General features: G+C 34.1%; 4 protein-coding genes and 1 long non-coding RNA gene across 5 annotated transcripts; 3 read left to right on the top strand and 2 right to left on the bottom strand.

The window, feature by feature from the left end:
- Window positions 1–458: 458 nt before the first annotated feature.
- On the top strand, window positions 459–6,123 carry LOC130612117 (peroxiredoxin-6-like). The gene is made up of 3 exons (XM_057433407.1): window positions 459–661; window positions 5,004–5,295; window positions 5,743–6,123. Exons 1-3 carry the CDS (start codon window positions 576–578, stop codon window positions 6,016–6,018), a joined length of 654 nt encoding a protein of 217 aa, XP_057289390.1. The 5' UTR covers window positions 459–575; the 3' UTR covers window positions 6,019–6,123.
- Window positions 1,082–3,624, top strand: LOC130612119 (uncharacterized). The gene is made up of 2 exons (XR_008975389.1): window positions 1,082–3,361; window positions 3,491–3,624. It is a non-coding gene; the product is annotated as an uncharacterized LOC130612119 (long non-coding RNA).
- Window positions 6,124–6,264: 141 nt separating the features above from the next.
- On the top strand, window positions 6,265–9,019 carry LOC130612118 (uncharacterized). Its single transcript, XM_057433408.1, has 3 exons — window positions 6,265–7,407; window positions 8,079–8,213; window positions 8,745–9,019. Exons 1-3 carry the CDS (start codon window positions 7,215–7,217, stop codon window positions 8,930–8,932), a joined length of 516 nt encoding a protein of 171 aa, XP_057289391.1. The 5' UTR covers window positions 6,265–7,214; the 3' UTR covers window positions 8,933–9,019.
- Window positions 9,020–14,100: 5,081 nt separating this feature from the next.
- LOC130612611 (rhamnosyl O-methyltransferase-like) lies at window positions 14,101–17,362 on the bottom strand. Its single transcript, XM_057433950.1, has 4 exons — window positions 16,971–17,362; window positions 15,346–15,647; window positions 14,647–14,909; window positions 14,101–14,253 (listed from the first exon to the last, which is right to left on the bottom strand). Exons 1-4 carry the CDS (start codon window positions 17,158–17,160, stop codon window positions 14,205–14,207), a joined length of 804 nt encoding a protein of 267 aa, XP_057289933.1. The 5' UTR covers window positions 17,161–17,362; the 3' UTR covers window positions 14,101–14,204.
- A 481-nt stretch (window positions 17,363–17,843) lies between these two features.
- Window positions 17,844–19,700, bottom strand: LOC130612612 (uncharacterized). The gene is made up of 2 exons (XM_057433951.1): window positions 19,547–19,700; window positions 17,844–18,692 (listed from the first exon to the last, which is right to left on the bottom strand). The coding sequence occupies exons 1-2, from the start codon at window positions 19,613–19,615 to the stop codon at window positions 18,348–18,350; spliced, it is 414 nt and encodes a 137-aa protein (XP_057289934.1). The 5' UTR covers window positions 19,616–19,700; the 3' UTR covers window positions 17,844–18,347.
- Window positions 19,701–27,242: the final 7,542 nt, after the last annotated feature.

Below are 27,242 nucleotides of genomic sequence, written 5' to 3'. Positions count from 1 at the left end.
TTTACAAAATATAAATTCGGGAAAGGTGTATTGTGACACTCGTGATTTGTTTACCCCATAATTCTCCGTTTTCAAGGTCTACTTTAAATTTCAAAATCCTTTAGGCTAATGACGGAAATCTTAAAGCCGCAGGGCTTCTTATTTTCTTTTGTAGTAGCTCATAAAATGATGACGTTTTAATGATGTGAGTATTTGTGTTCACTTTAGATTTTTATTTTACCATTATTAATTTTATCACCACGCAAGTAAAATTAAAAAGGGCATTACATGTTTTAATTTTCTCCGCAATAACTACAAATACTCGGCATATCTTATGGTCGATAGCGGGCGCTGAATAAAATCTTTTACTCCCACACACGAAGAATTTATTAATCAGTTTTCCAGTTTATTCCGCCTAATTTATTCCGGTCAGTTGTAAAAGCACTTTGAAGGAGAGCGTCGTCTGTAATTATGCGGTCACTCGTGCAAAACGGAGGTATTTAAAAAAGCTATTGCAAAGTTTCGGTGTTGCTGTTGTCTTCTTGTGATTAGCTGGCGAGCATACTGTTTTAAATTGCCTCTCCACTGGATTCATCATGGTTAACTTAGGTGATGTTATGCCTAACTTTAAGGCTGCAACAAACGAAGGAGAAATCCAGTTTCATGATTTTATAAAAGGATCGTACGTAGCTATGCTTTTTTTATGTTTTTGTAGCGCTAGCTAGGAGCTAGCTATATAGAAATATTGGCCAGTATTTTACGAAAGTCGTTTAAAGAATTAGACCTTTGTATACGCAATCACCTTATATTAAGCAATGGGTCATGTTTCTTTTTGCAACTATGAATGAAAGATGTAATGCGTGCAATTTCCACTTTCGATTTTAATGTTTTCACCTAAGGTGCACTTTAACAAACACGTGGTTGCGATGATTTGTGTGAAAGTAATTTTAATGATCACGTGTTATGAACATTTGAGTGAAAGTTCAAATCGGGAAAATTGAACGACGACCAAAAGATATATCATTTTAACAGAGCTAGCTATAATGTTTGCTCTTAACCAACTGCAAGCTATTTTGCTAGGGCAATCCTAAGCAAGGTGCTAAATTGTTTTTTTTTTGGGCCAGAGCCTTGTATTTTGACTTTATTTTGGATGACTAGCTAAAACTGTAGCTGCTTGCTTATATGTAGCTAGAGAATTAAAGTGAGAATTTTTTTTATGGATGGTTTGGTGGAAAAACTTACAAAAGAACAGATGATATGTCAATGTTACATTTTTAGAAGTAACCTCTTTCAGCTCCTGGGCATCTGTGTGGCAGGGAAAAAAAAGGGGGCTAGATGAAGTAAAGTATTAGTCAATTTAGTCACAAAAAGGCATTCTCTTCACCAACACTCTTTTTTGTGCCACACAAATGCCCAAGCTAAGGTGCTTACTGCTAAAAAGTAAACGAGCAACGTCATGCTGAAATTAATTTATATCTGGGGGTAGAATAAGTGAGACCACATCAGGTAAAATTGGCTAATTACCCAATTTAAAGATTTTTGAAGAATATATAGGAATTCCAAAATGAATTAAATTTACTTTTCTCAGCTGATATATCTTCTCTTTTCAAGAACAGGTATTACCTTCCAATGGATTTCTACAAATGCATTTGCCTGTTGTATGTTTTCTCTCCCTGTGTGCATGCACACTTTATTTAATGTACTCTAACGCAAAATCAAAACATTTTACATTTCACCCCGTTTCCAGAAGGTTTTTTTTAGTTCAGCAAACAAGAAAAAATGTATCTTATATATTAATTCCCTTGCGTGAGTAAAACTGTGAGTCCACGACACGGAAATCACGGGTCACTTTCTTATGACGTGGCCGTACGCTAAAATTTAACTAAAAAAATTAGGGTTGTACTGCATAGAAATCGCACATAAGGTGTAAATATATAACCCGCTGCTAATAACGATATAAATATATATACCCTTATGCCAAAAAACTCTATGTTAGCATATATATATAGGTATCGCTACATATGAAACGGTATTAGATATTCACAAAGCATACGGACTGTTAAATGAAGTTCCTAGCATAAAACGGAAATTGTGTTTACTAAAAAGATGGCTGTTCTTTTTGAGTATTCTCTACTCTTTCATTCAAAATAAATCTTTAAAAAAACATTTGAAGAAGAGCATGGTTTTATAAATTAATCATAGCAAGGTTCTGTAAGGTTTTTTCATGTTTTATTTTCAGTTTTGATTATATTATTGTTGCCAGACATGTTTTATAGCTTGCACACTTTATTTAATGTACTCTAACGCAAAATCAAAACATTTTACATTTCACCCCGTTTCCAGAAGGTTTTTTTTAGTTCAGCAAACAAGAAAAAATGTATCTTATATATTAATTCCCTTGCGTGAGTAAAACTGTGAGTCCACGACACGGAAATCACGGGTCACTTTCTTATGACGTGGCCGTACGCTAAAATTTAACTAAAAAAAATTAGGGTTGTACTGCATAGAAATCGCACATAAGGTGTAAATATATAACCCGCTGCTAATAACGATATAAATATATATACCCTTATGCCAAAAAACTCTATGTTAGCATATATATATAGGTATCGCTACATATGAAACGGTATTAGATATTCACAAAGCATACGGACTGTTAAATGAAGTTCCTAGCATAAAACGGAAATTGTGTTTACTAAAAAGATGGCTGTTCTTTTTGAGTATTCTCTACTCTTTCATTCAAAATAAATCTTTAAAAAAACATTTGAAGAAGAGCATGGTTTTATAAATTAATCATAGCAAGGTTCTGTAAGGTTTTTTCATGTTTTATTTTCAGTTTTGATTATATTATTGTTGCCAGACATGTTTTATAGCTAGCATCATAAAAAGCCAACCACCACCAACAACTAGCTAGCTAGCTAGGAATATATATATATATATATATATATATGTAGCCATGTTCTTTATAGCTAGCTAAGTCTCCAGTTTATATTTAAGTGACTAGCTATTAGCTGCTGTAGCTAGCTAATGCTAGCTTTAAACTAAAGATTCCCAGTATATATATATTCCCACAAAACACATCAAACGTTATTAACCCTGAAAATTTTAAACATTTTCCTGGGTTTTTTTTGGTTTGCGAAGTTCTTTTCCTCCAAATATTCTGAAAATAAAGTTCAGAAATTACTTATTTTTAAAATGTAAATTTAATTTGTTTCAAATTGTGGGCAAAAACCTTAATCAGCATGCTAAAAGAACTGACTTTTCTTAATTTAGAATTACTAAACACAACCATTTTCTTACAATTAGTGTAAACTTTTGTGCGTATGGCTTATATTTAATACACCAAAAGAGCTACTTTGTTGATTTCAATTTTATACTCTTTGTAAGCTATTTTTTTCTTCTTTTTGACATTTCTGTTTTACCACTCAATTTTTACATTTTATAAGTTATTTGGAACAGAATGGTATGAAATAGACCAAAATACCTGATCTTAGTTGTTTTTAATTTACAGGCTGTGTCTGTGAAACTTTAAGGGGAACATTTGGTGGAAGACAATGGCATGACATATACTGATAGAACTGATTTTTGTTGTGTTAGATGTTATATCTGAACCTTTTTGACATTTTATGTTAATTTTACGAGGAAGGACCATATATATATACACAGAAGAAGAATTCAATTTTACACCTTGCAAGCTTTGTTTTTCTATATTTTGTATAAATTCTTACTGGGGAGGACTCCGTGTAATATATCGAAATGACTGATCCTTCTCGATTTAAATTTGATGTGTTCTAAATCGTATATAGTTTTGGAAATTTTGTGTAAGATTTAATGGGTAAGGGCTAGATGCAATATGTCAAAAAAACTTTTTTTGTTGAATCAGAAGCACTCCCTACAACCATTCTTTTTTTTACAGTTTGTGAAGCTTTTGTGAGGAAAGAGTGTAATGCAATATTATCGAAATAACTGATTTTTGTTGCAAACTGTTTTTCTTTGGCATTTTGGATTAAAATATTGTTTTAGAGGGCATATGCAGTAGATATATGTACTGAAATAGTTAAATTTTGCAAACTTTGATTTTGTCGTTACCTCTCATTTTTTACATTTTGATTAAACTTTTGTGGGAGACCGTCGGTATGTGAAGGACCAAAATAAGAGATTTTAGTATTATTTAGAATTTGTATTTTGTGTTGCAAAATTGGTGCAAAAATTGACATAAAATGAACTTATATACAGATTGATTGCTGTTGTTTAACATGACTCATTATGACTTATATATATATTTTATGAAAATTTGTGACAGAATACTATGTGAGATTTGAAATTTTGTTTACTTTATTGATGGTAAAACAGCATGCAAATTGCTAAAAGGACTTTATTAATTTTAGGTTTAAACACCGTTATTTTGTTGGCATTTTGTCTAAAGTTTGGTGAGGAGGGACTGTATGCAATATATCAAATAATGTTTTATTGCATTATAATTTGTCCTTGCAAATCCCTTTTTTTACACCTTAGATAAAAAATTCTGTCAGAGGCACAATTTATTGTTTATTTTTCACATTGTGTGTCAACCTTTGGCAGGGTTTGCAATAAACTAACTGATTTTAACATATACAATTAGAGAGATTTGTGTTTGACATTGATCAGCTTTTTTGTATATATGTGGCGTTTTAAGTGATTTAAATTTTATGGGTGAGATGTATGTTGAAATGCTTTTGGAAACTTCTTTCCGAATAATTTTCGCATTTGTCAGATGGTCAGAGCAAGTAATTTTAGTAGATTTAGATTTTAAATGTCACATAAATACTGCAGTTGTTGAAAACCTTTAATTTTTTTGGTCATTTATATAATAATGCAGATGTAAGATGCGCACTGCTGTATTGTTTGTTTTTTGATGGACATATATCTGCTACATAAATTAAATGGAATACAGTGGATTCTTCCACGGGAAACAGCTAGTGCATATATATTTTGGCTGCATGAAGAAGTAATATTTTGACACATTGTTTCACTTCTTTATACAGATGGGCTATCCTATTCTCTCACCCTGCAGATTTCACCCCTGTATGCACTACAGAATTATCACAAGCACAGAAACTTGCACCAGAATTTCAAAAACGTGGTGTTAAGATGGTTGCCCTGTCATGTGATGATGCTGAATCTCACCAAGGATGGATTAAGGACATCAAGCATTACACAAGCGATGCTTTCAGTTACCCAATTATTGCTGACCCAAAAAGAGAAATCGCAACTAGTCTCGGTATGTTGGATCCAGAAGAAAAGGACAAAGCTGGTATGCCTCTCACATGCAGAGCTGTAAGTTATCTTACAGTGCATATATGCTTAATATAATAAATAATAATGTTACTTTGCAGTCTTGGCTTAACATACTGGTTGGCGTCCCGTGGAAAAATCCATGGATTCGCATGTTCTTTTTATACTGCATTGTGTACTCCTGGCTACTTGTGGTACCATTTTGCATGACAGACAGACGTATACGGGTATTATAGTATAGACTAGTCGGTGGTGCGCGCATTTCCGCATTTCGATGCCTTACTACTGCGGTTACCATTTTGCATGACAGGCAGACATGTACAGGAATTATAATATAGATTATAAGCCATAACAGATCAGAAAAATAGTCTCTTACACTTTGACGTAATTTTAAATTTAGAGAAATAGTAATGGCCAAATTTTGGGTAATGCAAAAACATTTTATGTTTCTAGCCTGTAGAATTGTAGTAATTTTTCTTCCTTGTGTAGGTGTTTATCATTGGACCAGATGCAAAACTCAAACTTTCATTCCTTTATCCTGCAACTACGGGTCGTAATTTTGATGAAATTATCCGAGTGATTGATTCATTACAACTCACTGCTACTAAAAAAGTTGCCACGCCTGTTAACTGGAAGCCAGGGGATGAAGCCATGGTGGTACCCTCAGTAAAATCAGATAATGAAAAAACCTTATTTCCGAAGGGCGTACGTCACGACACGGTACCTTCCGGAAAAGCTTATATGAGATTCACAAAAGATTATTAATCAAAGCAGCAGCAGAAACTTAATCTTTATTAGTCCAGTTTATTTTGTAATTCTTTTATTCACTTAAAACTTCTTTTATTCTTATTAAATCCTACAATAAAATAATAGTTATTAATGAATGGGGGCTAATTACAGGGCAAACCATGCCAAGAATTTTTTTACATAAAGGTAAATAATTAAATGATTAGGAACAGTGTTATTTACAAGAACTGGAAACGAGGTTGTGACACGGCGTACTAGTTTTAAAACTACCACGTTGCATTAGCAAAAGTATTGGTTTTAATAATATAAACCGCCAAGCATTATTTTTTAATGTAAAGACATTTTCAGCAGATTAAAAAAGAAAATTAAAGAATTATGGGAAATCTATGCAAATCAGATAAGATTTTTCCATCCAGCAGGTCATTTATAGTAAAATTAACCCACTGGTAAAATGTGTTTTTGTTCCCCTTTATTTCACTTGCATCACGCTACACCTCTTTCGCGTCGAACTAGGTCAGTCCCCGGCCCTCTACTACATATCCAGTACAGGTGAGGGATCTGTCCGAAGGATTGTAGCTTTTTTAAATGCATCCACATATAGCGGAGTTCATTTACGGGGTTTAAATTTAACAGCTTAGCTTCTTGAAAGAACTGCTTGTCTATCTTCCGCAAAAACTAATCTCCGTGAATTTATTTTTTGTTGTTGTTTTTTCCATTAAAACTTTTATTTTTTTCCGAAAATGTCTGTCCATATGTAGGTGTAGACTGCACTTCATCTTTCCGACAAGCATCAGCTCGTTTCCTTGACTAAACTATGGGTAATATTTAAATAACACGATCTTTAAAATTCATTTTCATACAAAAATGTTTGTCGAACGCAATTTTGCTACCTTGAGAAGAATTCGTCAGTGTGTCGAAATTTCTATAAAAAGTGCCCCATACCTGGGAAATAACGAAAATGTGGTAAGTGACTTCTTAACGTAAGTTTACGCGACCAAAAATAGTTTGCTGAAAGCTTCCCGCTTCTATATTTACGAGCGCGTATCAAAAGTATTTCACAACGACAAACGAACGATTTTTTTTAAAAAAAAAGATCAATAATAAATAACGCATTTAGAACATTCAAAGAAAAAAGTAAATAAAAATTGAATTAACACAGAAAAAGTTTCGCGGTTTGCACGCAAAAATATTTTCATCAGTTTTACTTTGTGAAGATGAAACTGATTCGTGTTGTATTGATGTTATTGTCATTGCTGGGCATTGTATTCCTCATAATAAGTACTGCTGGTACAGCTTGGGGAAAAGATGATTCTCAGACAAATTTTAACGAAGCGGTAACGGATATAGGACTGTGGAAAAGCTGTAGAGGAGAAGTGTGCACAGCGTATCTCGAAGAGGTCATAGAAGGTACGAAAATATAGATTAATTCCAACCTTGTCCTCAGGGCTTGTTAGGGTTCTTATGTTAGGGAAAAACCTAATAAACCCTGGGAACGAGATTAAATTTATTGATAGCTACACCTCTTGTGCTTTTTTTTCAGCAATCTTTTGATTTAGAGGCACTGGGAGCGGGGAGGAGTTCGCTATTAAAAGAATCAGTCGACATTTTTAGTTTTTCCTCTGGGATAAATCAACGCGCGCATTAATTTTATTCCATAGGTTACTTGAAACGCCGCAGTTACAATCACGTTCCTAGGTCTCTTTTTTAGATTTATGATATTGAATAAGAGCCCTGGGGATAAGGTTGAGGGCAGTTAAAGTGAACCCATTAAAAAACTGATTTTTTTTAAAAAAAAATGGAATTTGACCGCAAAAATGATAAACTGTATGTGATGTCCAAAAACACAATTTTTGTCCAAAAAAACAATTTTTGTCCAATAAAACAATTTTTGTCAAATAACACAATTTGTCCACAAAATTATAGCTCTTGTCATTATCGGATGTTTCGTCCTCGTTATGAGCATGTTATGTTGTTCTTACTCATACTCATACTCCTCTTACTCATACCAGGATTATTTCTTCTAACAACATAGAAATAATCGAAACTGCGATATTTTCTAAATTTGGGAATATTTTCAGGTTGGTGGTTTGCCATTCGAGTTGAAATGATACTAGCTATTATTATATCGTTCACTGGATTTATCTTGTCTATGGTCATGATTGTGAGGGAGTCGGTGAAAGGTTACTACCTAGCAGGTTTATTAGCACCAGCGGGTAAGTGTTACATTGTAGAGATTTGATTAATGACACGTTCATTAAAATAAGTAGCCAATAAAAGACCTCAAATTTTAAGTTAATTAAAATATATGTGGAATATCAATTGGAGAGCAACCTCGTCTCCAGGGTATCTGTTATTTTTTCTGATATTTTATTTGATACGAACATGACGCTCGGCTTGCCAATGTCAGAAACTATACAAGATGTCCTGGGCACGAAGTTCATTGATGAGATAACTCGTTCTTTTCCACATTTGTGATGTAGATTTTTAGTTGGAAGTAGATTTTTAAATATCTTTTTTTGCGAACTGTGATTTCTTTTAAAAATTAATATTCCAATTCATTCTATCCATACAGCATGAACTGGTAATAAATTATACAGGTCCACAATATAACACGTATCTCATATACAAAAATAAACTACGAAGAAACAGGGCTATTTTTAGCTCACAGTTTTAACTAAGATCTACTACGTGCATTTATCGATTAAATGTACTCACACTTAGTATCTCTTTTTTTGTATTCACAGCTTTTCTTGCGTTTATTGGTGTATGCACGTGGATGAGTAAAATCAACAAACCGTACAAAATTGGGTATAGTTGCGTACTTGGTGTGGTAGGCGTGGTTATCTTGGTTACCGCCATTATTGCGGCAATTATAAGTACATGGCGTATGAAGAAACAGCAGAATTCTTCATCAGCAGCGCTGATGTATTAAATTGAATTTCAAGGCTATCAACCTCGTTCTCAGGTTATCTTGGTATTTTTGTGTGTATGAGAAGAGACTATCGATGTCGTTAATAAAGTTATGTGTTTTGTTTCTTATAGTATACCTTAATCATATTGATTACAAATTTTTTATATTTATTAATATTTGTTATTAATATTTGTCTCTAGGGACTGCATGTAGTATCAATTTGGTATATATTCTTGTTTAGGCTATCCGATAGTGAACCAAGTTTGTATTTGTCAGTATTTACCTTTTCCTTTAACAAATTGAGCACAGTTGATTTGACATCCATTACAGTTAAACCCAAATGGTGAAATAGAATAATCCATCAACCTTGCCCCCAAGGCATCTTGTATCTTTTCAGTTCGTACGCTATCCCGAGATCAGACAAGATATAAGATGCCTTGGGGTTGACAATCCATCTTTCAAATCTGCAAAATCTTCATTTAGTACTCAGCTCAGTACTTATTTATTCACTTCATTGTTTTTCTAACCTCGTCCCCAGGGGTGTTTATTGGCAGGTCTGACAAAACACTTATTCACTCACTCACTCACTTATTAAAAACTCATTTACTCGTGACTGGTATTTAAAACAGAGTGCGTTATTTAAAAATCACAGATATTTCATGTTCACGTGACCAGCCTACACCAGGGCCGTAGTCGTCTTGCCGTCATATATACGAAAGAAGACAACGAGCCCTGGGTCGAAGTTTTTATTTTTCTTTGTCTCTGTTATAAACATACCTTGCTAAAGAGTTGTACGCGATATAAAAACAATAGTCGGTGACGCTCATGTCTCGAACATTTCTAGTCGATAAAAAATGTCGCAGAAAAGCTTTTCTGGTAAAAGTATCCCCATAAATCATTTTGTGGGCTACATCAACAAACTGAAATTTGTTGAATTTGCATTTGTCGTGATAACAATGCACGTGCACGTGATCATATATATTATCCATTGCACATGCGTTAACATCAAGAGGAGCAAAGTAGGTCTCATCAAAGTCCGAAATTGCATCGTTTATTATAATCTCACTTGCATACAATAAACTCACCCCTCGATACCAGCGTTTCCACTCTCCATCGGAGTTGTTTTTAAAGTCAATACTTTCCAAACCGGGAAGTTCAGGTTTGAATTCGTTTCTGTAAATATATTTCGTCATTTGGAATGTACGTTGAGCAATGTGGGTTAATTCTTTAGCATTTCCGTACCAAGTTGAACCAACACAGTGTACGCCTCGATGATTCAAACGTAAATTCCTTGATATTTGTTTGAGTCGCTCTTGATTAAATGGTTCACAATATTGACCATTTCCTATTGCTATGGTATGGACGGTCTTCCAATCCAGAATGGCTGGAGTAATAAATGTGTCTAAATCAGTACGCAGAAAGTAATCATACGCATTGCTGATTTCGTTTACATCACTTCTTGTAAACATAATAAATGAGTTTAAAACACTGTATTCAAAATCTACTTTGGAGTTTTGCTCGATTACCCAACATGAATGTGATTTTTCTTTTTCTAGTGTTTTTAAGTCTTTCGGTAGAATTAGCTTGCATTTCGCAGGTAACTCTTTACGTGTTTTGTTATCAGTGAATATCAAAATGTCTATTAATATATTATGCTCTGTGTAATTTGCAGAATGCTTTGTGACATATTCCCAAGACGCATACAGAAAAAACCGAAAATGATACAAGAAATTTACGCTACTCGGTAGATAAACCACTATTCCCAATCTTTCGTGATTTCTCTCCTTTAGCGTGGATGTTCTTTGTCCATGTTCGCTAGATTTTCTGTGCGCATGCGTCGATGATCCAAAATCTATTGCCATAAAAACGTGTATGAAAGGCAACGTAAGTTAAAATTATTTTATCAAGTTTTATTTTATACCTATCGAATAAATTATTTCAACTAACAGCTTTTGTTCAATAAAAATATGTGTCTGCATTCAAATCTAATTTCATCTGGAAATGATACTAGTGAAAAGATATTTACGTATTTGGGACTACACTAAAAATAGCACCAACGCCAGGTTGTAACGCTTGCTTTTTCGAGAGACGCAGGCTTGCTAATGATAAAGCGAAACATGTGATTACAGAGATTATATTTTAGAAGAAAGAAAATAAACATGTACTTACATTTAAGAATACCGATTATAAATAAAATACACAATAACAAAAACATAATCTGTTTACGTTTCCAAACTACAATGCCCGCCATCTTTAAGCATTGTGTACATTGTATACCAATCGAACTAATTACATTCAATTCTTTGAGCCAATTGCTATTATCTCTCTCCATCGTTTTGCTTTTTATGACAATTAAGATGGCGGGTAATTTGTAGTTATCGTGCCTTTGTTGACAAACTTTCCATGACAAGTCTATACCCTACCAGAATGAAATAATCATTTCGGCCTTGAAACGAAACTTCATATAAAGTCTGCCTGATTGTATTTTTTGAAATTTCTGGACTAAACGACGGACTTTTAAACTTCCTTGGGACCACGATTCCATAAGCCTCTAAGTGGGGGGCGTCTTCAAGCGGAGCACTAACATGTACAACAGTACATGTGTATTTTCCCGTCTTCTGAATTCCAAGTATTCTAATCACGATCATTTAAATTGATTTCCGTAGCGTTCTCGTGCCCAGAGCTCTCTGAGATAAAACCACGAAAGTTGCACTGTCGCAAACTTTAAAAATTACAAAAGCAAGAAATAAATAAATAAATCATACGTTTTTTCCTAACTCGATGCAGGAAGCTGCAACAATGTAAAATTTTATTATTAAAACAATGACCAAATTTTAGTTCAATGGCTAATATTTTGTTTTTTGTAACTGCATATTAAGAACAAGAATAACTCAAGAAATAGAACGATGTAAAGGATATAAGGTTTTTGAGCTTAGGCATAAAAAAGTCCTGGGGTCGAGGTTGGTTTATATGTTTAGATTTTGTGTCTGGCATAGTGACATAGAAAGGAGAATTCGTTCTTGTGCATGAATGTTTGTTTGGCAGAGTCCAAAATAGTTGGCAAAGAATTGTCTTATTTTTTGATCGATAACAGAATGCAACATTCTCGTCCGCAGAGCTCTTTGAGATAAAAACAAGAGCTCTGGGATCGAGAATGAGAATACAATTAACTTTTTTTGTTGTGAAAAAGACGCAACAGAATATGTATGTTGGTGACGAAATTTAACCCAACTTGCTACAAATTTAGTTGATAGTCCAGACGTTAGTAAAATTGTAAAAGATGAAAAAAGAAATAATCCGATGTAAATGTGTTGGATTTTTTTCCACTGTTTACTAGCAGAAAAATCGATCACAATGTCATGTTGTAAAAAAGGTGAAAACACATATAAAAATAGGTTTTAATGGAATAAATAAATTCTTCTTTTTGCACATATTGATGAAACTGTTAAGGTTACAGCGTGGTAGGTTCAAGGAAGAGGGGGCGTCTACTTTGACGTTATTATCAGCAGAAAAAATCGCTGACACTGTCGGAGCCTTGGCTCGAGTATAAAAAAGCGCGCTAAAATCGAAAGGGAAAAATGCGCAAAAAGAAATTACATATTTATATATTCAAGTTCAGTTTTTTTTATATATACTACTCGTTAGCCCGTGGAAAATCCACGGGTTCGCCCGTCCTTTTTATACCGCATTTTGTGCTTCTCGCTATTGCGCAGCTAAGCTACCATTTTGCGTGACAAACAGACAGACGTATACGGTTATTATAATATAGAACTAAGATCAGTATCAGGCTTTGCATTTATTTACGTATGCCAGGTTTGGCCTTTTTTTGAAAAATATTAAAGTTCAGCATTTTAATTTTATGCAGCCTGTTTTTTATTTACGCCATCAAACGTTATTCGACCTTTGTACTCAGCCCTTATTTTCTTTCTTGACAATTATTAAATTGAAAATTCTTCACCAAGGTCATGCTTGACAGTAACGCCATTTCAAGTCCCGCCATTATTAGAGACCAGAGACGTTATGTGACGTTTTTACTTTAGATCAATAATAACATTATAGGAAGTAATGTTTAGTAATGCGTGCGCTTCAAATCGCAGCTAACTAAACGTTTTGGCGTTATAAACTGTTGTTTTGGGGGGACTAAGGGGGCTATACCCCCCCCCCCCCCACACACACACACACAAGGCAGTCAAAGAGAAGAGAGAAGAGGAAAGAGAGAAGAGAATCTGATAATTAGTAATACAAAAATTACCAGATTTTTTAAAACAAATTTGTCATCCTTGCCTGCTGAGAAACAACCTTGACAAGAGGAAGAGCAGGAATATGTTAATGTTTTATCTGAAAAATACCATCCTCCTGAAAATTATGTTTTTCCAAAGTCCACGTTTATTATAGCTATATCTAAATTTTAGCCCCCTCACTTTTAATTTTGTGTCGTAGGGCCTGTTTGTTTTAAAAAATAATATAGAAAAGCTTAATATGACACGAAGCTTGATGTCAAATAGTCCATTCTTCTGTCCATTGTCACCACGAGTATTTCGATACTTGTTTAGAAAAGATATACAGCAAAAGGATTTAATGAAATATTTCTTAAAATTAGGTCTGCACAAAAGCTGACAAAAAAGCGCAAGCAAGTACATTTTCTTTTCGCACGTTGTGCAAATAAATAGTGTGAACACAACAAGAAACAGAAAAACTCATTGATTTTGCCATGAATGACAAAACCCTAGTAAAACCAAGAGCTTAAGAATTTATAGTGTAGTAAAAATTCAGGAAAAAAACTAGGAAATTTTAAACACTGATCGTTCGCCCGTCCTTTTTATATACTCCATTGCGTGCGTCTCGCTACTTACGGTACCTTTTTCCTTACAGGCGTATATGGGTATTATGGGAAACTAGTCGGTAGCCCGTGGATCACGGGTTCGCCCGTCCTTTATTTATCGCATTTCCTGTTTCCGTAACACGACTTTATTCTCGCGCACAAACAGACAGACGGAATACGGCTATTATTAAAGAGACGTGCAAAAATCCACGGGTTCGCCCGTCCTTTATATTAACCCGTTGCAACAAAGTGGACAGAAATATATCGCATTTGATATTCGTGTTTCCGTAACATCATTTTCTAACGCGGCGGGGGGTCCGCGCAGAGACAGACAGACGACGGCTATTATTATAGAGAAGAGATCGAATTTTCTTAAATATATATTTGTATCAATTGTTAACAAATCAATATATATATACAAATACATTCATCAAAGCAATACATCACAAGATCGTCATATGTTTCTGAAATCTATTTTATTCTTTTGATGTAACCATCCCAATTGAATGTCCCATTGTATCTAATTAAAACAATGAATACAATTATTAACATCAGCAAAATAAAAATTATCAAAATTGCGTCCTTTTCCCGCGTAAAGCAAAAAACCCAACCTAAACAGTACAAAAAAGCTGGCATTAAAAACGCGAAGTCGAAATAAGGAAACATCGTTTTAATTTTTTAAATGATAAAGCGTGCAATATTACATCAAATTCTGTTGTTGTTTTTTGGAATCCAAACCGTGATTTATATTACCTTCTCATTAGTTCATAAAAAGATGATTTTTCAACCTTGTCCCTAAGGTCTTGTGGCCCCTGAGCCGTTATTACGGAGTGGCTAACTTTACCAACAAGGCAAAATGCCCTGAAAACGGGGTTGAGGATTTTTAAATAAAAGAAAGCAAAATATGTCTCACCCGTAAAAATCTGTATAATAAGTATCAACAACATAGTACTCGCTGTATTTCCTCAGAAATTTCTTCATTAAGTTTAATTTTCTCTGTCCCCACATTTGGTACTCTACATTTAACAGACCTTGCCCACTGATCAAAGGCGTGTCGGGTGAAGTGTCCTCTATGATGAAATAATCTCCTTTCTGCATATATTGATGAAAGTGTTCCATTACACCGATGACATCGACATGGCAATCCTCAGATATGATCCATGGGTGAGGGCAGGTCTAAATGTATTATGTAATGTTGTGTAAAATTTCGAAATTTTGGGTTCATGGAAAGAGAATACTCAATTTTTGCATTATTGGTAAAGATTCTAGTAGGCACATTTGCCCCACCGAACATAAAAGTTATGAAGAAGAGAAAGGGGAGAGAATATCTAATTTTAGTAGCAATGGCAGAATAGAACTATGACAGTAAAGATTGGAGTCGGCAACTTTGCCACACTGTAAAAAAAGAGTCAAGAAAAGATTCAAAGAAATTAAAACTATAAAAAAAATCAAAGGAAAAAAATCAAGGCAGTCCATTGTAAGTTGTTTAGAATTTAAACTAGGGCGTAGGGCTTTACATAAATACTTTTACACGAAATATCAATGTTTTATATTAGTCACCCTATGCCCAAATTATTAATTTTTTAGGAATTCAACCTTAGTTAAAAACTACCTTTAAAAATTCTTCTGGGTAAGCTAGCCCGATCTTTTTCGCGTCTCCTTCTTTAATAGTAACATTTGGATCATTATTCGCCAACTTGTCCACTAAACTCAGATTGATATCAATTGAATGAACATGTATAGGAAGCCCGTAAGATTTCATTGTATCGGCCATCCAGAGTGCGCATGCGCCTGTGTAAGCTCCAGTTTCAAAAATGCTTTTCGGCTTAATCTCCCACAATAGTTGTTGATAAATAACCATGTCAAAGCAGTCTTTCATCATACTCAACCCGCGCCACCGTGTTGCATATTTACCTATGATGAAATTTTTAACATTTGACACTAGTAACGTTGCATTTACTGCACCTGTCGTTAATTTAGTTGTCTGTTATGCGATTGTTATCGACTGTTTTGCGATGTGGTGCGACTGTTATGCGACAGTTTTTGTTTTAAGAGGTGACAACAGTTTCATGACTATGTTGCGCCAGTACAACTACCGCCATTTGGCGCAATAATAACCAACATATTTATAAACTAGGACTGGTATTCGATAAATGAAACCCTTATGTTCTCAACCTCGTCCTCAGTGCTCTTCTACGCCTATGATATTATGACGAGACGACTCCTTATTAGTAATTACGGAGCCGTCTCTTAAGAATGTCATAGGGGTAGAAGAGCCCTGAGAACGAGGTTGCTTAATTCTTTATTTTGCTTTTCTTAAACTTTACTTAACTGACGCCTTTATTTTTCCCGACTAAGTTTTTTGGCGATTCTTGCTTTTCCTGTTTTTTAGTGGATACAAATGTTGAATATTTTCAATTTAGCTTTTTCTCTAGTTAAAATTATTACATAAATTATTACATTTCTTTTATTTTATAAAACTCAACAAGCATTTCCAGAATTAGTAGGGATAGATTGTCTGTAAAATGTAGTCGCTAAAAAGTGACTATATTTTATGCAACATTTTGACTGACTTTTTTATGCCGAAATCTTTGTACCAATGAGGTAATTTTTCTCCACGGATTCTGTGTTGAAAAATTTCAGTAAGGGCCCTGCTAAAGTATTTGCAGATAGGATATTCTCTTCTCTAAAAAGACATCTAAAGCATTTGTGCAAAGATAAATGAGAATCTCCCTTGAAGTTGAAGGTAATCTTCAAACGTTCCCAAATGTCATCTTTAAACAGCGTAAGGTTTTTTTATCGGGCTTGCTTGATTTAACATGAGTAAATCTGATTTGATGACAACTATTTAGTGATCTTTCATTCGAGAGGGAGATGAGATTTTTCCGCAGGCGTTAAATTAAATTTATTTGAACTGCGATAGGAATAATTTAAAGTAAAAATGATTATATATAGTATGGTACTTGTAGGCTCTGTGATCAATGGCTTTCCTCCTCAGCATCATGCTCTATTCTCGACCCCAGAGCTGATTTATCTTAAAAAGCTCTGGGGATGAGAATGATCATGGTCTTATTTTTAAAACAGAAAAATAATAATGACGTTCACTCTACGCAGGGACATGAATTGAAAATTTGTTTGAAATTTGAAGTGATATTTCCAAATAAGGTCGTTATAGGCTTGCATTGTGGTGCCTAATAAAACAAGAATGAAGCTATTGAGAAATTCCAATGTATTTACCTTTCGAAACCTTTTTAAACAATTCTGAATCAAAGACACTTTTCTCTTCCCTCTTATCGATAGCTTGGAATCGTTTCTCTGACGTCAGCATTTTTTCAATTTCTTCGTAAATTTCGAGCTTGCAGTTTGAATATTTTGTTGTGTCTGTTATCAAGCCCTTTTGTTTATCTGAAAGTGTTGTTGCTGCCATCTTGAAGTTGAAAATGAACACGGTATTAGAATGTAATCTGTCTTCTTTTTTATGGACATCCTAGGAATGTTGATTTTCTTTAGGAGCAGATGTGTGTTCATATGGCATATTTCCAATTGTAGAGAAAAATATTCTTCAAGAAAATCTGTCGCTATTTATTAAGTAGCTGCGCTTTCTTTGATTGCAAGAACGTTTTGTAGGTCATTGCCCAGACCTCTCTTTAAGACAAGATATCATGAAAAAAAAAACGCGAACGTAATATTATTTATGGTTTTCGCTAAAGAAAAATAGACATTATTTTCCATGAGTCAGTACCACCATATGCTGCTTCTCATAAGTGAACGAGGTTTCTTTTCAACAAGGCAGATGATTGGTCAAAATATTTTTCTGATCTGTAATAAATCATTTATAATGTAGAGAGAAACTTCTTTAGTGTAAGCGTACAAGGAAAAACAGCAACAACAACAACAATAACGACAATAATAACAACAATAATAACAAGGACAACAACGACAACAACAACAATAATAACAACGACAACAACAACAATAATAACAACGACAACAACAACAAGAACAATAATAACAACAAAAAAATGAACGAGGACAACAACGCTGCCGCCTACACTCAGTGAAAAATTTGGAGAAAAGATAACTGGGGCGTTGCAATAAAGATACAGAAAGTTATATTCATTACATATTTTTCGTGGACATAGTACACTTTTTTATATATATGTATAGTATCTGCTCGTTGTTTATTTATATAAGCGTTTCTGTCATAAGTATTTCTGGCTTTATAACCAAAACATTTTTCTGCTTCTTTCTTCGGATACTTTTTCTCGTTTCGTTCTTTCGTTTGAATTTCATAATAATGTCATTTCGAAGTTTTCTTCTTTGAAACAAACTTTTATACGTCTTCATCAAAACACAATTTTTTCTTTCTTTTTAACTTCTTTTATTCGTAGTAGTTCTCCCACTATCTTTTTATACTCACACAACTGATATTTGTGTCGAGATGCTAGCTTTTATTTTTATTTTCACATTAAACGGTCACAGCGGAAGTAACATATTGACGTTAAGATGACGCATTAACGACATGGTTTTTAATGTACTTGTCGTACAATAGCTACATTCTTTATAAAATGGGATTTTCGATTAACCTTATTTCTATGGCAACCTTATAAAGAATTAAACTTTCCATCCAATAAACTTTTGAGTTAGAATAAAATTTGTTGTTCTATTGTAATCATATTCTTCAGTTTCGAGTTCTTCTTCCTCTTCTTCGTCTTGGTCACTTCTAACCTGAGAAGGCTGCATCTCTTTACTTCTTCGTTTTAGGGAAAATCCGTGCGTGGAGTTCCGAATTTTTTTTCGTATAAACAATAAAGGAGAGCGTGGCGGAGTTTTCTTACGGTGCTCTCCATCTTCGTTTGTGTTTCCAACTTGATTGGTAACGATGTGAGGTTGATTTGAAGCTCCACATTCAGATTGTGGTCTCACGATACAAATAGAAGTCAACGTCTCAAGATGTTGCTGAAAGAAAGTAAATATAAGAAACATTATTCGAAATTATACTTGTTGCATTATTTTACCACGTATATACAAAAAAAAACTGTTTAGGCGAGAAATGGCTTGGAATGGATAATAATATAAAAAGTATACACATTTTACTCCCAGGTTCTAAACTAGATCTAAAAGTTTTTTTTATTATTTTTTATCACAGTTCGTGAAGCAGTAAGTAACCAACTTCGTTTCCTTAGCCCCTTTCTTTTAATATTTAAATCTTTTTTCCTTAATTTATTGTTAGAAAATGTCGTGGGAAGAGATATTCGCAATTTAAAAAACGCGAAATTTTTGCGTTTTCACAGAATTAATCCTGTTTGGTGGTAAAAATTGAGTTTTACGAAAATTAATTTTAAGATTTTACAAAAGTTTATCAATATTTATCGTTATAAATAATCGGCCATTATTTGGCGCCAAATTCAAAATTTAAGATAGCTAACATTTCTGCTTTGGAATTTCTCGGATTAAAATTTTGCTTTTCACGGTTGAAATATTCTAGAAATTTGCCAAAAATGATTTCTTACAAGAAATAATATTTAGAGAAATTTGAAGTTTCAAAATATTTAAACCCTTCCGGAAATAAAAAAATTATTAAGACGGTATATATTAATTCTTGTTTTAACATCATCCATATTCTAAGAATTTATTTTAAAAATCAAGAATTCAACTACCGTGTTCTTACTACTTCTTGGGCGTATTAATTTTCTAGCGGCCAACAATCTTACAGCATGTTGAATGCTTAAAATTAGGTCTATTGAGAACGGTACTTTAAATAGAACCTCCTCTTGCCAAACAAATAACAGAATAAAAAAATTCAAACATACCATAAAAGTTGGTATTTCAATTTGTGTCGCCGATTTCATGTGGGCGATATCCAGTATTCCTGTGTCCATTTGTTATTTCGTTTCTTCAGAAACTAAACGTGCTTTTTTATGTTATTACTTGATCACACTTCCCAGCTTTAAATACCATCTCAATACGTCATTTGCTTGCGTTATTTTTCTTCCAGTAAGTGAAAACTTGGTTTCTTTGCGCGAAACTGAAAAATCAAACAAAATTTTACATATATTGCATTGCTGCTATCTAAATCTTTCTAGCGTTGTAAGTTGCAATACGTTTTAATAATGATGCAAAGTTAAAAGAACCCAGAAAACATATAAGGGGCAAAAAGGGTAAAAAACGTGAAGCTGGGTAACTGGTAGTAGAAACCAGCGTTATAAAAGGCTTTTATTTCACGTGTGATAATTCACATAAGAGAAAATATCGTGTTTATTTACAATGTTTATTTGTTTTACTAATTGAGTTTCTTTTTCTTAATGTAAACGAAAGTAAATGTTTGTTTGCGGAAGATAACGGACGTTGAAAAAGTTTTTCTTCCCGTCTTTACGCAAATATGGTGTGTTTATTTTATCAGGTTATTACGTTGGAAAGAAAAAACAGACGCAAATCGCAACTTTCTGCTGATCAATTGCTTTCGCGTTTTTATTCATAATAATACCCTTTGTCTGCTGACTTCGCGCGATTTTATACGCGTGCTACAGACACACACGACATGCGATACATACATGTGGGTAACCAGCTAGCCTCCTATATTAATTTTCGTATTTTGCCGCTGCGCAAAACAGTTACGCCAAATTATTTGCTCTCACCCCTGCCGCGATACTAATGCGTAGAAAAATTTTTACCGGCAAGAAATTGACATTCCACATGCTAACGACTTCTATGGTCTATCTATAATTCTCACTTCCCTTAGAATGTCGATGAATTGAAAATTGATACGTTTAAAAAAAGGGATCTACAAAATTTTTCAGAAGGATGAGAACATATTTAAGATTGTCACGCCAAGCATTTATGACATCTCTTTCTATATTAGATATATGATTAAACGGATTTGTAAATGTGTTAGTGTGTTAGTTAATTTTGAAAATAAATGCAATTTAAGTACAGTTGATGTGCTGGTTTTTGAAAGACTTTTTGAAAAAGCTATAGCGTTTCTTAACCTACAAACACATTCTACTGAAATAGAGCTTTCGCAACATATTGGCTGCAGAATTATAACCGATCGGTGCTGTTTATAAACATTCTCGTACCATGGCGACGTTCATGATTGTAGCTGTTTTCCAGTCTTGTGGAAAATTTTAGCAAATATTCCCTTCTCTTCCTGACCATCACCATCTGCACTCAATGTAGGATACAGAGTAGACATCTTGGTGTAGTTCAAGGTCATTGACAAGGTCATTGACAAGGCTATTGACAGTGTGAAGAAAAAAAATTGGATTGCAATAGATTCAATTACAAAGCAATAGTTTAGATATATATATCTATATATATAATATATATAAATATAATTGAAACATCTGTAGTATCTAAAAAGATTGTGAAACGGTTGATGTGTCTGGTATTTGTCTGGTTAAGGAGGAGATGGTTTATGAATTTCTTTGATGTATGCAAAGTGTGTCTAACTTACAATCTGCTAATGAAATTTTAACCTGGAACTCATAAATATGATTATATTATTTATGATAGATAAAGTCTGATGGAGCGATTAAATTTCGTGCAAAACGCTACTTTCTTTCTATCTTAGTGAAATATAAAACTCGATTTTTTCCGGCTTTTGGTTACAAACCTCTTGATAACAAAGATTTATGTTGTGAGTTTCAAGTCCTGAGGATAAGCCTAGCGATAATCGTTACGTTCTTTTCTGTTATAAGGACTTCATTGCAACTAAAAGTGTAGCTTACAGTAATTAATAGACAATATCTAGGGCTTTGAGAGGTTTGGGACCTAAAAAGTTGGCACGCAGGCGTCTAATAGTTAAATATTAAAATTTCGACAAGTATTATAGCCATGCAGCATAACAAAAAGAGTTTTTAAAAAATAAACAGCTTAGGAAGGAGGTGAGTGAGATCTCACGCCCCTTCCTCCTCTCAGGCCAAATAGAGCTAAGGTTTTCAATCATCTCTTTAATAATAGCCGTCGTCTGTCTGTGTGTCTGCGAAAGCCGCGTCCCGTAACGGAAACACGAAATTTTTAAAATGCGCACCAATACCAAATGCGATATATTTTTATCCACTTTGTTGTGACGGGTAAATATAAAGGACGGGCGAACCCGCGCATTTTCCACGGGCTAACGACTATCTATATTATAATACCCGTATACGTCTGTCCGTCCGTCCGTCTGTCTGTCTGTCACGGTAAATGGTAGTTTAGCTGCGCAGGTAGCGAGACGCACGCAATGCGGTATAAAAAGGACGGGCGAACCCGTGGATTTTTCCACGAGCTAACGAGTAGGGAAAATTATGTAAAGCTGTGTAATATCGCTTAAAAATACCCATTGAATCTTTTTATTAACTTTGTAAAAGAAATGACAGAGAACTGGAATCACCATAAATCGTGACGGTTCGAAGCCTGTAATAATCAAGAAACCCAGTCTTGGCCAATGAGGAAAACGCACTCTTAAAATTGGAAGCCATTTTTAAACTTACTGCGATATCTAGCCTCAATTATTGCGCCCTAGCATCCTCACATCTATTCTATGCTGCACTTCCATATGAGACGACAATGAAGGGGCGACAGCAAGCTATAACTATCGACAACATTAGAACTTTACAGTCACCTGTAGAGCTAGATAAAAGCAAGACTACTTTTAGGTAAACAGGCTAGTTTTGAAGAACTTAAAAATGTTTCGATTACTATTCAAAGTTGCCGGGATCATCGGAGCAACGACACGCTGTAGCACTTTACAAAGACAGATCAGCAGTAGTAGCCTAATATTTGAGAAATGTACAGAGAACATCAATGAAACAACTTAATACTGTATTAAAATTTTCAAACTAAAACCAAACAAAACAAAAGCACAACAAAATGAAGCAAACACTCTTATGTTTTCAATAGAAAAATTATACAATAAAATCCTTCTCAGTCTAGCCTGGCAACGAACTAAGTACGACTTGATTATGAGCTAAGCAGGATGTGATAATGAACTAAGTACGAATTGATGATGGACTAAGTACGATGTGATGATGAACACTGATGTAAAATCTGTCTCATATTTCAAGAAATAATAAATATTATTCTTTAATTAAAAAATGTTAAAAATATCTGCTCATTTTAAACGGCTTCTATTTGCTCTCAAATTTGCTGCGACGGCAACATCTTTCCCAAAGCCTTTGGTGAATTTTCTCCGCTGTAACAGCTCAGGGCCTAAGAGACCCTGGGAACGAGGATACTACCCCAAACTGCAGAATAAATTTAATTTCTGGGATTTCATTTTTCCACATCTACAATCCTGGACATAATATTATTGGGAAAGGCCGATTTTTGGCTATTTCTCGAACGAAGCCAAATGAAATCGCCTTGTCAAAACTCTGCAGCCGGTAGGCTGCAAAAGCTACGCTTAGGGAGATGTTTAGGCCAGGTAATTAGCGTCGAATATGCGCTACTGGCAGTTTCTGCCATGTCTGCATTTCGGAACAATCCACACGACGGCCCGCTAAGGTGCCAAAATTCGGGGAAACGGGGTGTGCTGACGTCTGCTATAATAAGTATGGGTTAAGAATTTGAAACTAAACAAAAAACCTATGATCCGTCCCAAGTCCGTTTACGATCATTGACAAGTTCGTAATGCCTTTGTCTTTTGCAGAAACAGTGTTTATAACTGCTTGTTGGACGAACTATGAAATTCGGCCCCCTTTTCCAATAAATTAAGTCCGGGATTGTAGATACGTGTATAGCAAATTTTATAGAAAACATAGTTGATTAATCATAGAAATTTTAACTGGAACTAATTTTACTTCATACTGAGATTATTATTCGTTGTGCAAATAAGAATTATAAGCGGTCTTTTTTTCAATAAAAGAAATTTTTATCAAGTTGTTGACCTAGTTAATATAAAAGATATTTTTAAAATTTTTCGTTGCTATAGAAAATCGTTAAACAAAAACTTTAAATATACACTTGTTTTCAACCTAAAAACATTTTTATAAACAAATGAAGAACGGAATTAACAAGCAACCTCGTATTCAGAAAAGTATCCATAGCAACACAATTTCCAGAATACATTAAAATGTATATACCCTTAGCATAGTGCATTGTTCTTACGTTCGAAAATTTTGCCAACGTAAGCAAGTTGAAAACTATAACCTGATTTATAATGCGCAAAACAATTGCCAAGCTCATTCTTTTTGAACGGTCTAAATTTAGTCAATGTTTTAATTTGAATTGCTAAAAATAAATTTATCATGTTCGCCCTGGGAACGCCAACAATAGCTTCTCTTTAATATTTTACATATATTTACTTCAAAATATTTTAAGTTTGGTCAGGACATACAATATCAACAAATAAAAACTATAAAATATTAATTCTAAGTTTCAAATGAGCTGTATGTTTTTCTTTTCATGGGTTGCAGGTGAGAATTATCTGTAAAAATGAACAACTTTTAATGGGAACACGAGAAATCGATATTACTGAAGACATAATAAGAGAATGTAAAGTAAGTTTTGAAGAAAAGTTTAGTGGATAGTTCAGTGGATAGTTTGAAATGCTCAAAGTATTTATGCTTTTCCTTTTTAGTATTTCGTTAATTAATACTTAATTTATCTATTTTTATTTGTGTACTTGTATCTTGATCAATACAACATCGGGGCATTTAATTTTTATTACCTCGAATTAATTCCTTTAAATGCATCCGTATATTATCCTTCATTAAACTTATGGATTTGTACACTAATTACGGTAGAATTTTGTTACTATTTCAGTTATCATGCAATAAGAATTTGCTTTTTGCGTTTGTCATACAATTTTTCTCCGCCCCACCTAATTTTATCTGAAAAATGGGATCTTCTGCTTAACCCACTGTTTCATCTCCGGGACAAAGACAACACGAGACTTACTTTTAATGTTAACTCTACTCAGGCTGGGGTATATGAGGGCGAGCGACGCCCTATGGTGGTGGTAAAAATGCCTTGCCACCATAACTTTCCTTAGGTTGGGTTGTTCGTTATAAAGTTTAGTACAAATGATTTTTGTCACATGACAAATAATTAAAAAATTTTTGCTTACGCCAGCATTTTGTTATTGATAGATATTATTAAGCGCATATTGTTGACGGGTTTGGCTTGAAGATATTATAATTATCACTCTCATATTTTGACTGATTTTATAACTATTTAGCCAACCCGCTAACTTATTGAGGCGCTAATTAAACTAAAAATCACAAAATATTGATACGCCTTATTACAATGAGATGACCCATATTTGGCGCATATTTTTCTTATTTCAAAATGCTTATACAATTTTACACAGGGCTAAAAAAACTTCAAAAAATAAAGACAAATTGAGAAAATCGAACCCTTCTTTATGTAGGGGCCCTCTCGAACAAACGGCCCTAAAAACACACTATTTAAATAAATACGATTTTGAATTAATTTTGTAATATACTGGAACCAGAGTTGTTTTAAGCAAGATATTAGCTGCCCACCGAAACATAAATTTGTTAAGTAAAGAAAAATTTTTGTGCATCAAAAAAATAAAGTATCTAATTTGTTTGGTTTTACCACAACTTTATTCTGTGACAACAATCACATCCTTGAAACTTCTTCAAATTTTTAGATTTCCGAGTAAGTTTTCTATGGCGCGCTTGAGAGGACAAAATTAAAAAAACCTAAAAAGTAAACAAAAAAACTTTTTTCCAAGAAAAAAACGTTTTCGATATTAAAATAAAAATAAATAATATAAAAAATACGAAAACATTTTTTTTTTCGCATTTTTTTTTTCTTTTTAGTTGAAAAAAAATTATTTTTTTTTTTTAATAAATGTTTTTTTTTTTTTTTTGTGGCACCTGTCAATCAATCAATCAAAATTTCGACAAGTATAACTATTCAGCATTTTATTCAAAATTCCGCTCAAAAATGAAATATTAGAAAAACAATGATGGCGGAATATGTTCCACATGTTACAGCTGCAATTACGTTTCTAAATGGTTTAGAAAGAAACAGGTTTTTGCCCTTGAATGTAATCGGGCAGAAAATTTACAATATTCAGTTTGACGAAATAATATGGAATTTAAAAATTCTTATGAAGAACTAGTGAAACATCGTTGTCCATGTGGTGATAAAAGCAATGCTTACATTAGTCCTAGAGCTGTGACTGGTGAAGCTGGCAGACCAAAGTATGAAGTGCCAAAGGAACAAGTCATTAGCCTGAGAAAGATCGGATACCAATGGAAGGACATTGCTCAGATGCTTGGTATTAGTATCAAAACACCCCGTCGTCGTCGTCGTAAACAATTTGATTTACTTTTTTGAGAAGCAGAATATTCAGACATAACTGATCAACAACTCGATGAAATAGTTCGAGAAGTGCTTTTGATACTCCCAAATTGCGGCGAAAGAATGGTAATAGGTGCAATTACCAGCAAACATATTAAGGCGAAAAGAGAAAGATTGCGACAATCAATCATGAGAGTAGACGCGTTGAGCAGGGTGATGAGGCGAAGGAATTGTATACAAAGAAGGAGGTACAATGTGAAATCTCCAATTTCGCTGTGGTAAGTAAGTTTCCCGAATTAACAAACAGTGTTTGCGTTATGACCATATCCATTTCTTAAAACATTCTTTTAGGCATATGGACGGCCATCATAACTTAATTAGATGGCGCATTCTGTTTCACGTATGTATAGATGGTTATTCAAGATTAGTAACATTTCTCAGATGTAATTCAAATAACAGAAGCACTACCGTATTAGATCTATTTCTGGAAGCCATCAATAAATACAATGTCCCTAGGAGAATTCGCACTGACCACGGTACAGAAAATATTGCAGTGGCACGATGGATGTGGCCAGTAAGCCTGTCATAACTGGACTATCAGTGCATAATCAAAGAATGGAAAGGCTTTGGCGCGACTTAGTCATACAGGTGGTTGAATATTTTAAAGGCATTTTTTTCATGGAGGAGCAAGAAATGTTAGACCACGTAAATGATGTAGATTTGTACGCATTGCATAGCGTGGTTTGCCTAGAATTAATCGTGTTTGCGAGGATTTTGTGAAGCAGTGGAATAATCATCTTTTATCAACTGAAGGCAATAGAAAGCCGTATCAGCTGTGGACTCAAGGCATATATATGAACTGGCATTCTTCTGATAACGGCTTGAAACAGATAATGGAGGAAAATGAAAACATTGGTACACATGGAGTCGAACTTGACGGTCCAGCTCCTTTAATAGATTTGGCCAATAACATAGATGTTCCTGAGATAGCTCTGGACCTACCATACAATTTCATGCAAAATATTGACCCACTTTCTGAAGACCACAATCACGGAACAAACTTTACATTCAAGCTCGTGAATTATTGGTACATGTGCTATGAAAAGCTGATGTACGGTCGAATACCAAAAAAAGGATTTTAAGCGCTCGCGATGGAACATCAGGGCCAAAAAATTATAATTCGGTTGATGGGCTGGCGTTTATTTGGCACTTGATAGTAGGAGTATGTAAAGTTAATAAGTTGTTAATTTT

The sequence above is a fragment of the Hydractinia symbiolongicarpus genome, chromosome 10, assembly GCF_029227915.1.
Source record: "Hydractinia symbiolongicarpus strain clone_291-10 chromosome 10, HSymV2.1, whole genome shotgun sequence".
Classification (NCBI taxonomy): domain Eukaryota; kingdom Metazoa; phylum Cnidaria; class Hydrozoa; order Anthoathecata; family Hydractiniidae; genus Hydractinia; species Hydractinia symbiolongicarpus.
Note: the sequence above shows the minus strand (reverse complement) of the source record. Positions and strands in the feature narration are given on the sequence as shown.

What these genes read in the sequence shown, in the direction of transcription:
- LOC130612118 (XM_057433408.1), top strand. Translation starts at nt 7,215, where the DNA reads ATGAAACTGATTCGTGTTGTATTGATGTTATTGTCATTGCTGGGCATT. An exon ending in TCTCGAAGAGGTCATAGAAG is followed by an intron (nt 7,408 to 8,078) that starts GTACGAAAATAT and finishes GAATATTTTCAG; the next exon opens with GTTGGTGGTTTGCCATTCGA. An exon ending in AGGTTTATTAGCACCAGCGG is followed by an intron (nt 8,214 to 8,744) that starts GTAAGTGTTACA and finishes TTGTATTCACAG; the next exon opens with CTTTTCTTGCGTTTATTGGT.
- LOC130612611 (XM_057433950.1), bottom strand. Translation starts at nt 17,160, where the DNA reads ATGGCAGCAACAACACTTTCAGATAAACAAAAGGGCTTGATAACAGAC. An exon ending in GTTTAAAAAGGTTTCGAAAG is followed by an intron (nt 15,648 to 16,970) that starts GTAAATACATTG and finishes ATTTCATCATAG; the next exon opens with GTAAATATGCAACACGGTGG. An exon ending in TATTATACAGATTTTTACGG is followed by an intron (nt 14,254 to 14,646) that starts GTGAGACATATT and finishes TGTTTTAATTAG; the next exon opens with ATACAATGGGACATTCAATT.
- LOC130612117 (XM_057433407.1), top strand. Translation starts at nt 576, where the DNA reads ATGGTTAACTTAGGTGATGTTATGCCTAACTTTAAGGCTGCAACAAAC. An exon ending in CATGATTTTATAAAAGGATC is followed by an intron (nt 662 to 5,003) that starts GTACGTAGCTAT and finishes TTCTTTATACAG; the next exon opens with ATGGGCTATCCTATTCTCTC. An exon ending in TGCCTCTCACATGCAGAGCT is followed by an intron (nt 5,296 to 5,742) that starts GTAAGTTATCTT and finishes TTCCTTGTGTAG; the next exon opens with GTGTTTATCATTGGACCAGA.
- LOC130612612 (XM_057433951.1), bottom strand. Translation starts at nt 19,615, where the DNA reads ATGGACACAGGAATACTGGATATCGCCCACATGAAATCGGCGACACAA. An exon ending in TTGAAATACCAACTTTTATG is followed by an intron (nt 18,693 to 19,546) that starts GTATGTTTGAAT and finishes ACTTTCTTTCAG; the next exon opens with CAACATCTTGAGACGTTGAC.